Source organism: Octodon degus, unplaced genomic scaffold (assembly GCF_000260255.1).
Source record: "Octodon degus isolate 3935 unplaced genomic scaffold, OctDeg1.0 scaffold00007, whole genome shotgun sequence".
NCBI classification, from domain to species: domain Eukaryota; kingdom Metazoa; phylum Chordata; class Mammalia; order Rodentia; family Octodontidae; genus Octodon; species Octodon degus.
The window spans coordinates 33,407,496-33,419,298 of record NW_004524583.1 but is presented as its reverse complement, the minus strand read 5'-3'; the positions used below and the strand labels follow the sequence as shown (position 1 = coordinate 33,419,298).

Below are 11,803 nucleotides of genomic sequence, written 5' to 3'. Positions count from 1 at the left end.
TGGTGCTGGGGGATTGAACCGCGGTCCCTGTGCTTTGCTAAGCTTGTTCTAAGTAGGTGCTTTAGACCACTGAGCCATCTCACCAGCCCAACCCTATAGATTCTGTACTAAAATATATGTTTAAAAAAAATTACTCCTTGATCCATGCACCCGAGTGGATGTTGTGCCAACAGGGATGAAAACATTCGCCTTACTACACATCTCTACCAATCTCTTGGGTGACAAGATGCATTGTCAATAAACGGCAATATTTTGAAGAAGTTCCTTCTCCTAAGCAGTTGGGGAAGCTTAAAATATTCAGCAAATCTCTGAGAATAGCAGAACATGCCTGTAATTACAGCTGCTCCAGAGGTTGAGGCAGGTTCCTAAATCTGTGGTCAGGCTGTGCAACTTTAAGAGACTATTTCAAAACAGAAAGAGTTTGGGATGTGACTTAGTGGTAGAGCAAGTGTTTAACATGTACGAGGTTCTGATTTGGTGTCCAATTCCTCAAAAAAAATCAACAATCACTGTAAACAAACATGTTCTTAACCACGTTTTGTCATTCCACTCAGAACACAGGAAGAGTAAATTCAGTGGACTCTTTATAGAGTCTTAAGATTTTTGGAGGCTGGGTGTGGCGGCACACACCAGTAATCCCAGCACTGAGGCGGGAGGAGCGCTGTAATTTCAAGGCCAGCTGGGGCTACAATAAATACTAATAAATAAATAAACAGACATTTCCAGGCCCTTTACAAAAAGATTTTTTGGAATGGAAAATGAGCACTGGCATCAACTTTACGTCACCAGCTGCATTAGCCCCTGCAAGAGACAATCTGTCCTGTAAACCTTTGAAGCAGAGCACTGACTGCTCTTCTCCACCCGTGGAAGTCTGAGATGGTATCTTCTCCCAATAGAAGGCTCTTTTTTAAAATCTTTTTTTGGTACAGGGTCAGGTTTCTGGGGCCGGCACAGCATGCATACCTGGGATCAAGCCTAGGTCCTAGTGCCTGCCAGGCAGGTACTCACCACAGAGCTATCTTCCCAACTTGTTTTGTCAACACTGAAATTTTGTTTCCTAATGTTGCCACTTTCATTAACCATGTCACCTAGCTCTTCCAGTGAACCTGCTCTACTCCTGCTGTAGCGCTTACACTTGCGTGTGCTTAGTGACTTCTGTCCTTTTAAATTATTTATTTATTTATTCATTGTGTGTGTGTGTGCGTGTGCGTGTGCGTGTGTGTGTGGCCAGCTCAGCCCACCAGGGGGTGGGGCTGGCTGGCATGTGGTGCTGGGGGATTGAACCGCGGTCCCTGTGCTTTGCCAAGCTTGTTCCAAGTAGGTGCTTTAGACCACTGAGCCATCTCTCCAGCCCGACTTCTGTCCTTAAAATGACACCAACTTCCTCTAGCTTCACATTTTTCTTCTATTGCTTCCTCACCTCTCACAATCTTCATAGAATTGAAGGAAGTTAGGGCTTTGCTCTGGATTAGGCACTGGCTCAAAGAAGTATGAATACTCTAATTGGTTTGATATTCCATATAGACCACTAAAACTTTCTCCCTGGCCGCAGTGGCAGTTCAGTTTCACTGGAGTAGCACTTTTACTTTCTTCGTGAATATTTCCTTTGTATTATAGGTGGGATGTTTGGTAGAAGACTGGCATTCAGCCTATATCAGCTTTCAACAAGCCTCACTCATTAATCATTTTAGGCAGAATTCAAATAGAGAAATGCATGAGTCTTCCTTTTACTTACATACCTACAGGCCACTGTAGGGCTATTAACTAATCTAATTTCAATGCTATTGTTTCAGGGAATAAGGTGCCCTGAGGAGAGGGAAGGAGATGGGAAATGGCAGATCAGGAACAACCAGAACACACACGTATTTATTAAGCCTACGATCTTATAGGGGTACAGTTCATGGTTCCCCAAAACATAAATTATAATAGTAACATTTAAGATCACTGATCACAAAGCACCATCACTTGGGCAGCAACAGAGATCAGTGGCCTAACGTGCCTGCTTAGGCAAGTGCGCAGCGACCGCAGTTTGACCCTTGGTACCGCGCGCCTTGCCAGTCCAGCCCCTAGGCTGGGCTGAGCCAGCCACAAGACAGAGCAACCCAAGAAAGAAAGCACCCTCATCTATACAATAAGACAAAGCACAGAACCTGGGCATGGTGGTGCACGCCCGTCATCCCAGCACTCAGGAGGTGGAGTCAGGAAGGCTGCTATGAGTACGAGGACAGCTTGAACTACATAGCAAGACCAAGTCTCAAAAAGAAAGGAAAGGAAAGGGGCTGGAGATAGCTTGGCAGTCTAAGTGCCTGGCTGTCAAGTGCAAGAACCCTAGTTTGAGTCCCGGAACCGCATGCAATGCTGGCCCTGGGACTCTGGAAGTGACAAGCTGGCCACCAAAACCAGGTGTGGTGGTGCACATCTGTAATCCTAGCACTGGGGAGGCTGAGACAGGAAGATTACTACAATTCTGTGCTGTGTAGTGAGTCTCTGTACAAAATAAAATATTAGAAAATTTTTTAAAAAAATGAGATATCATGGGAATTGCCAAAATGTGAGAGACATGAAGTGCGCACACACTGTTGGGAAATGGTGCTCTGAGGCTTGCTCCAGGCTGCCGCAAACTCAATTTGTATAAAGTGGAGTATCTGAAGCGCAGGAAAACAAGCACAATACAGTAAGATTAAAGCAGGAGGAGCAAACTGTCCCCATTTAGTTCATAGTTTATTCTTTACGGCATGCAGTACTGGGGACTGAACTCGGGACCCTGCACTTGTCAGGCAGGCGTCTATGCTGCTGAACTATCTCCCCTGCCCCAGAATTTATTTAAAGGGACCCCATCTCCCTCTTTTCATAAATTGATATGATTAACCTACACAAATGTTACAGAAATGTGGACATATGATACTCACACTTGGCATACAGACAGTCCATCATTGATTGTACCAAGTCCAATTTGGCTTTGATGGAAAAGTTGATGAAGTTGGTATCAACCAGGATATGATAAGGTGGGCCCAGCTGTGTATTATACTGGAAGAATAAGCAGGAAGGATGCTGGGGGCTGAAGAAAGAAGAAAATAAAGATACAAAGTCAAGTCTATGCTGATTCTTTTTTTTTGGAACCGGGGATTGAACTCAGGCCCTTGCACTGAGCCATCTCCCCGGCCCCTACACTGATACTTTGATATTAAAAAAAAAAAAAAAAAAGTTTCTGCTTGGGACAGTTCAATATATATTAAGCTTTTTAAAATTAATTTTAAAAATTCATTTATTGATTGATTGATTTGTATAGGGTCTCACTACACAGCTCAGACTCATAGTGATCCTCCTGTCTTAGTCCTGGGATTGCAGGCCTACACCACCACGCCTGGTTTTGGGGCAACATGGCACACCCAGGGTTCCGGGCCTTACATGGCATGCAGTACCAGGGATCAAACCCAGTCCTTGTACTTGCCAGACAGGTGCTTAGACCACTGAGCTACCTCCCCAGTCCTATATTAAGCTCCTTTTCTTCTGTTCATTGAAGATAAATTCTAAGAAGAAAAGGAAAAAAGCAATAATACATCTTAATCTCAGGTCCACTAGCATGCTTTGCCACAACTTTCAAAATGCAGTCAGAAGCCAAGCGAGCGTGGTGACATAAACCTATAATTCCAGCATTCAATCCCAGCATTCATGAGGCTGAGGCAGGCAGATCACTGAAAGTTTTAGAGCCACTTGGCCTAAAAAGTGAGCTCAAGACCAACCTGAACTGCATAGCAAGACCTTGTCTCAAAACAAAAAAAGCAATCAGGAATAGAGCATAATGGGCACAAATGAGTAGAATATGGCCCCTATGATTAGAATGGTACTATGGTGAGTTTCCCCCCTCATAGACTCCTAAAAGGGTTGCACAGAATGTGATGGGGACTAGTCTGTGCACTGTTAGGGTTACATACTGCAGCAGGGCCCACTTCTTATCTAAGTCAAAGATGTTCACATGCTAATTATGGACCAAAATCCACAGGTGATGGCATAGCTACTACCAATCCAGGAGAAAAAGAGAAAATAAAAGTGTCCCAAGGCTTTTGTAAAACTTAATTATGCTTATTTAAAAGAATGACTTCTATTGTGAAAATACAACTCCTATTTTTTTCAGTGAAAGAATGTTAGTGTGTTAAGTGATGGCAATTATTTAAAAGGAAAATTTTGTTGGCACATATTTGCCACACACAATGATCACATTCACATTCATCATAAGGAATCTGTACCTCTACAGAACATATCTTAATTCTTCTTCACCATTCCCCTTCCCATTTATAGAAGCTTTACTTCCATTTTTCCTCTTCCATTCTTTTTTATCCCTTTTCTTTCCTTTCCCTCTTTCCCTTGTTCCTCTCTCATCAGAACGTGTTCTTTCTACTTCCCAGTGTATATCCTCCATTTTGCTCCGTCTACAGGGTTTCTCACACAAGAGAAACAATGATATTTAAACTTGTGTACCTTATTTATTTCTTAAAATTATGGTTTCAAGTTGCGTCCATTTACCTACAAATGACTCAAAGTTATCCTTCTTTACAGTAGAATACTACTTTTTCAAAGTCTTTATTTTTTTTATTTATTTTTATCTTTTGGTGGAACCGAGGATTGCACTCAGGACCCTGTGCTTGCCAGGAAAGCACTTATTCCACTGAGCCATCTCCCTGGCCCCTACAGAATACTACTTTATTGTATATAAATACACTTTCTTAATCCAATCATCTTTTGCTAGGCATTTGGGCTCTTTCCAAGATCTAGCTATTATAAGGGCCAGCCAAATAGCTCAGCAGACTAAAGCGCCTCCTTAGGCAGAGCGCAGCAGCTGGGGTTCAATCCCCAATGTGCCATGCTGGCCCTGCCCCCAGGGCGCACTGAGATGGTAATTGAGATGGGGTGTGGCAGCATGTGCCTGCAAGACCCGTAGACCCTGTTCTAAATAGATATATAAGTGTAGCTATCATAAACTGTGCTGGGCCTGGGAGATGGCTCAGTGGAATAAGCGCTTCCCTGGCAAGTGCAAGGGCCTGGGTTCAATCCCCAGTTCCAAAAAAAAAAAAAAAAATGGGCTGCTATAAACATGGGCATGCATATATCACTGTGGTATGTTGCTTTTTGAAGAGAACATTTGGGTCAAACGGAACTTCTAGTTTTAGGTGGTTTTTTTTTTTTTTAGGAATTTCCATCCTGCTTTCTGTAGTGGTTGTACCAATTTACACTCCCATCAATAATGAAGAAGAGTTCTTAGCCTTCCCGATTGCTAAGATTTACAGGTATGTCCCACCATACCCAGTTGAAAGTCTGAATTTCTTAGAAGTATATGCTTTTCGAACAAGTCTCATACTTTTAAGGAAACTTTGAAAACTTTGAATACTCACACTTCTCTTTCCTTTAGAGCACTAGGATCTTTCTTTTCTTTCTTTTTAGGTTTTAATCTATCCTTTTCTTTGCTGGAAGAGAAAGCAAATCCAGAGGGGGGGGAAATCACATATAATTCCATTCAAAATTCTCATTTTCTTTTTAACCTACAGAGGAAATCTTACTTTGTGACATCTTTATGTTAATACTGGCATATATTTTCTGAGCAAACAACCATAATGGGAAGTCGGTTAGAAATAACACAATCAGTAAAACTAATAGGCCAAAAAATTGTTAATGATAATTTCTTTGTCAGGAGGTCTCATATGAAGGCTCAAAATCTACTTTCAGAGCTGCCTTTTCAGTCTTCTGTGTGAGAGTTGACCTGGGGCCCTGAGCTCAGTAATACACGGCCAAAATGAGAAACACTTTTCCCCAACGCGGTGTGCAAGTGTAATGATAAGAACACAAAGACAATCATATCTACCTCATATAAATGTTACGAGGATTAAATGTGACGATACACAAAGGCTAGAAAAAGGTAAACATTTAATAATTTCCACCGCCTTTTCCAGTGTAATCGCTTAGCTAGGTATACATTTAATTATGCTATCTGAACCTAAGCCACAATAATATAGGCGAAAACGAAATAACACAAGCCTTCAGTATTTATCCCTTGGAGACTCTTATCTGCAGGCAGCCTAAGAACCCGCGGATTTCGGAAACTCACAGTCTCTCATCTCTGAGACTAAGCATTCGCTTCATGGTCGCATACTTTCTTGTTTTCTTTTGTTTCCCCTTGAAATACAAATTTTAGAGTTAAAAAGATGGGAAATACATTTCATCTTGTAAATTTCCTTCTTTTGTCCATCCCCTTTACCTCCTCCCTCAAACACCCACCTCTTCCCGCTCGCTGAAAGTCTCCATTCGGAGCAACTTAACAGGTAAGATCTCCCATTGGAGAAGGAAATACGGCCGAACGCCGAGCCCTCCCTACTCGCCGCAAAGGGGATCTGCCAAGTCTCTCCTTGGGCACGCTCTCCTCACCATGTCCACGCCGCGGTCCGCTTCTTCCGGAATCACCCCGGCGCGGGACTTCGACGTCACTCACACCAGCCGCCAGAAATGCGACCCGGAAGCGGAAGTCTTTTAGAGGAACGGAAAAATCCGGAGCCGGCTCTCAGCCCCAGCGGACCCACAGCGGGTCGCCTGGGGGGAGGGCTGAGGCCGGTGTGCTGCGGGTTGCTGCCGCCGCCTCCCTAGACGCCGGGGCTGGGCCTTCCCTCGCGCTGCAGACCTCATTTCGGGTAAAGTTTCTCGCTAGCCCGAGACAACCCGGGTGGTCGCCCGCGCCGGAGTTCCGGAGGGAGGACGCGGTGGGGGGCCGAACTCCTGGGTAGCCCGGTAGTTTCGGGAAACCTTTTCTTTATACCCCAGCGCTGGCCTGTCAGGTGCCTGTCGTCCTGTCCCGAGGCTTTCTTTTCCTTGTTCTTTTTGTTTTTGGTCTGCGTGGTGGTCCATGTACCCTGGTGGACGATTCTGCGCGAGTAAATACTGTATTTTCGTTTCGGTGATGCGGTAGGTGAAGCAGTGCGTGGGACCTCTCGGCTGTCGCCAGAAGATTAAGGGATACACTTGCGTACGTTACGGCCGGCGAGATAGCTCAGCGCACTGAGCGCCTGCTCGTCCTGCGCAGGTACCGGGAGTCCGCCCTCGGCGGCGTGCGGCCCCGCCAGCCCCGCCCGCCCGGCCTCCCCGAGCTGGGTGCGAGAGCCGGCGCGATCGCTGGGGAGGCCGAGATGGGAAGTGAAACCCTGTGCCGAATACATAAAACCAAGCAAACTTGTGTGTGTTGCTGTGTATCAAGCTAGGAAAACGTGGTGACAGTTGTGAAGCCTGCACAGTTGTGCCTTCCTCGAAGGAAAAAGGGAGAATTTTTGAGAACAAGAGATAGTTGTTTATTATTATTATTCATCTTAGGACCTGCCATGTAATGTAGTAGCTCTTAACCTTTTGGAGATCAGTTGTATTGTCTTGAAAATTTGTGCAAAACCAGGGACAATTCTTTAAAAACTCGATATACATACACAGTCATACAGTTGATAAGATTTGTAGGCCGTGAAGCCTATCTATGGACCCTTTGGGTGACTGCAAACTTCATATTAAGAACCCCCATTCTAAACAGGTGCCCGCCTGTAGTCCGTGCTCTTGTGCCGCGGAGGCAGCGGCAGGAGGATCACCGAAAGTCGGAAGCAGGCCCGGGCTACATGGCGAATTAAAGTCCATCCTGAATTACAAAACGAGCCCGTCATTTAAAGAACAAGCAGGGGCTGGGGAGATGGCTCAGTTGAATAAGTGCTTGCCTGGCAAGCACAAGGGCCTGAGTTCAATCCCCGGTTCCGCAAAAACAAAACAAAACAAAACAAAAAACCAAAAACCAAAAAACAAAACAAAACAAAAAAAACCCAAGCAAACCAAAAAGCCCCATAGAACTCTACCCTGTGTATTGAATTTGGCACTTTGTATTATACGCTTGACTTTTTTTTTTTACCCCTGTCCTGGAAATTGAACCCAGAGCTTTCACACTGAGCTTTCACACTAACACTTTTTTATATTTATGTTAAGATGGTCTTAGTATAATCCTCAGGGTAGGCTGGAACTTGGCCGTCCTGCAGTCACAGCTTCCTACAGTGCTGTGATTACAGGCATGAGCCATGACAGCTGCTTTCTTTGATTTTTCACAATAACTTAAGTGCCTTATTTTTTTGTATGGGGATGTTGAGCCTAGACTCTGTTGAGGAATTTCTTTGATCCCAAAGCTTGTGCTGTTTTTTGGGAGGGGATTTAATCCTGTGGGCTAGAATCCAGAGACCCCCAGGGCTTCCCTCATATTTACTATCCATCTACTACTGAACTACACATCCGGACTTGCCTGCTTGTGTTCCTCTTACTGCTTGATGCTGTTCTAAAATGTTTGGAAGCTGAAGAAGTTACAGGTTAAAAGAAAAAGGTGACCATTGTATACTCCTACTGTAAGATGATGTTATGATGAGCATGAACTTTGGGGTAATAGGTCAGAGGATTTAAAAATTCCTTCTCTGCCTCTTACTGGCTGTATGACAGTGGGGTGACTTTATCTGTGCCTCAGCTTTCTCCATCTGTAAAATAGAGACTATTTTACATGTTAACATCCTTACAGGCATGTTATCAGGACTCATGTTATCATACCCATATTTAAAAGATGAAGCCCTTAGAATAGTGCCTACCACTAAGTAAACGCTCCAAATTTTTTCTTTCTTTCTTTTTTTTTTTTTTTTTCCAGAACCAGGGATTGAACTTGGCCCTTGCGCTTGCCAGGGAAGCGCTTATTCTACTAAGCCTTCTCCTGTGCCCATCCAAATGTTTTCTGTTATTTTGTGTTGTGTGCCTTCCAGCTAATAGAGCTGGAAATTTATGCCAGTTGTACTTTGATACAGTTGTATTATTTTAGAACTTATATAATGGGTTGCTTTTTTTTTTTCTGTATTTTTAGGGAAGGGTCCTCAGGGTGTTCAGGGTCTCACTACTAGATCGGACTTGTAGTGATTGTCCTGTTTACAGCCTCCCAAGTGCTGGGATTACAGGTGAGCGCCACCATGTCCAATCTCAGTTGCTGTCTCAGTGTGCCCTATGGGCAGGTCCAGCATGGCAGACCTGGGAATCAAATCCTCCCCCCACCCCACCCCCACCCACGCTCCTGCTTGCAGGTGCTTTAATCTACTGAGCTATCTGGCTGGCCCTTAGAAATTATATAATGTTGATAAACTTCAAAAAAAAATTTTTTTTTGAGACAGAATCTCACTGTGTAGTTTAGGCTGGCCTTGAGCTCTGTGTAGCCCAGGCTGACCCTCCTCAGCCTCCTGAGTGCTGGGATTGTAGGAGTGTGCCCCTGGTGGAATCTAGTTTCCAGGTCTTGGTGAAGAAGGTATCTCAGCTGGGATGTGCAGGTAGATTACAGAAAGGATCTGAAAAAGATTCTTTCATGTTTTAGCCTAGGGGAATAAGAATGTGAAGTGAGGCACCATATGTAAGCAAGAAAAATTTTTATTTTGGAAGAATTTTAAACTTAGGGAAAGTTGGGAAGATAGTACAGAGTGTTCCTGGATCATTTTCATCCAGCTCCTCCTAATAACTTGTTACATAACCGTGATACATCTGTCACATCTAAGAAATTAACATTGGTACGATACTATTAAATGCAGACTTTTTTGGATTTCAGAAATTTTTCCACTTGTTCTTTTTGTCTCAGAACTCAGTCCAGAATACCACATTGCAGTTAGACCATGTGTAATTTTGACAAATAGATTGAGGTTTCCAATAAGTGCTTTTTTATGCCGTGTCTGTGGTTCAGTAATCTTTGACTAGTACTGAGTAAAAGTCATTGCCATGAACATAAATAATACTACATAGGGAAAGTGTTGTATTCCTTGATTCCCAAAGAACTGGTAAGATCTGTGAAAGGATCGGCTCTTCTCTAGGAAGGTGATGGGAAGTTTCCTGAGAAGCTAAGAACTAATGCTGATTAAATTGTCCATCCTGCGCTTTGATAACACCTTGTGCTCATGTCATAGATTTTATTATTATATGGAACTATAATTATTTACCTGTACCTTTGCTTTGCTAAACTGTGTGTCTAAAGGGGTGGGAATTACATTCTTTGGAATCCTCAGGATCCAGTGTATTGCTTGGCATGTGGTAGGTTCTTAATACACATTTGAAGAAAATAAAAATCCTTATTTGGTAACATTGACTATTAAGTTAGCAGAAATTTTGTTTTGAGTAAGTTAAGTATTGAGTGTCTCCTATTTATTTATTTATTTATTTAGGCTAGCTCAGCCCACCTTGAAGGTGGGGCTGGCGTGAAATACGGTATCAGGGATTGAACCACAGTCCCCTGTGCCTGCCTAAGCTTGCCTAAGCAGGCGCTTTAGACCATTGAGTTATCTCACTGGCCCTGAGTGTCTCCTTTAAATCAATCCATGTTAAGTTGTTATTTCCGTGTAATTGAATTTCTCTTCTTGAAATTCCCCTCTTTCCCCTCCCCCCGTACTGGTAAGTGAACCCAGGGACACTGTACTACCAAATTACACCCCTGTATTCCACCCTGCCCTGCTGAGACAGCTTCTCCCTGAGTTGCCCATGTGGCTTTTGAACTTGCCATCCTCCTGCCTCAGTCTTGCTCAGTGCTGGGATTATAGGCATTTGGCTTGTATTTACAGGTATGTGGCCACCATGCCTGATTCTTGGAATCTTATAGAACCACAAAATGTTCATTTAGCGTTCTTCCTTTCAGTTATATAAATGATTTGTTTTCCTTAAAAATAAGAATAGAGGGGCTGGGGAGATGGCTCAGTAGAATAAGCGCTTCCTGGTGAGCACAAGGCCCTGAGTTCAATCCCCAGTTCCGGGAGGAAAAAAAAAAAAGAATAGAATTAAAAGTAGTGGATCATAATAAAAGAAAATTTTTGGTTTTTAAGTGTATATGTGACAATTCTAGTTTTACCTCCCTGGGTTGCACATCTGGCCATTTGCCTGACACTTCATGCACAACTAATGAAATAACTTCCTAGACTTATTGAGGGAGACGGCTTGTCAGATTCAGAGAATTAGTTTTAAAATCTTCTTGTAGTAGCCAAGATCCAGTGGCCCAGGGTCATCTAAGCTTCCGACCTACCATGGGGTTGGAGCGCCAGGGCCTGCTTTAGTCATGTGGATTACACAGTGGAGTCCACCCTGTACAAGAAAATCAGGGTAAAGGAAGTAGTGTATTAAATTCTTACCCTTTAAAAATACCCAAACAGAATAATGTTAAATTTTTGTTGGCCCTCTATATGAGGTTGGGGAGCGGCTGAGTCGGCCTTTTCCGCCCGCTCCCCGCCCCCCCCCCAGCGCCGCTCGGCTGCACCGCGCTCGCTCTGAGCTCCCAGCTCCTGCTAAGCTTGCGTGGCCGCCACCTCCCTCAGCCACCATCATGATTATCTACCGGGACCTCATCAGCCACGATGAGATGTTCTCCGACATTTACAAGATCGGGGAGATCGCGGACGGGCTGTGCCTGGAGGTGGAGGGCAAGATGGTCAGTAGAACAGAGGGTGCCCCTGACGACGCGCTCATTGGTGGCAGGGCCTCCGCTGAAGGCCCAGAGGGCGCAGGCACCGAAAGCACAGCAGTCACTGGTGTAGATATTGTAGTGAACCATCGCTTGCAGGAAGCCAGCTTCACAAAAGAGGCCTACGAGAAATACATCAAAGATTATATGAAATCAATCAAAGGCAAACTTGAAGAACAAAGACCAGAAAGAGTAAAACCGTTTATGACGGGGGGCTGCAGAGCAAATCAAGCACATCCTTGCTGATTTCAAAAACTGTCAGTTCTAAAAAAAAAAAAAAAAAAA

General features: G+C 44.0%; 2 protein-coding genes across 10 annotated transcripts in view; one reads left to right on the top strand and one right to left on the bottom strand.

The window, feature by feature from the left end:
* Fcf1 (FCF1, rRNA-processing protein) overlaps positions 1–6,488 on the bottom strand; it is a 25,303-nt gene extending 18,815 nt beyond the window's left edge. The window contains exons 1-3 of the mRNA XM_023703654.1: positions 6,418–6,488; positions 6,101–6,168; positions 2,910–3,058 (exon numbers count right to left, since the gene is read on the bottom strand). Of these exons, the coding sequence (XP_023559422.1) occupies positions 2,910–3,058; positions 6,101–6,168; positions 6,418–6,420 (220 nt within the window). The 5' untranslated portion in view covers positions 6,421–6,488. The remainder of the gene's footprint in view (positions 1–2,909; positions 3,059–6,100; positions 6,169–6,417) is intronic.
* A 31-nt stretch (positions 6,489–6,519) lies between these two features.
* Arel1 (apoptosis resistant E3 ubiquitin protein ligase 1) overlaps positions 6,520–11,803 on the top strand; it is a 67,388-nt gene continuing 62,104 nt past the window's right edge. For 5 of the 9 annotated variants that reach the window (XR_002818564.1, XM_023703639.1, XM_023703644.1 and 2 more), the window contains exon 1: positions 6,521–6,677. The gene's annotated coding sequence lies outside the window, so the exon portion shown is untranslated. The other 4 variants (XM_023703647.1, XM_023703650.1, XM_023703633.1 and 1 more) reach the window with 4 other exon arrangements.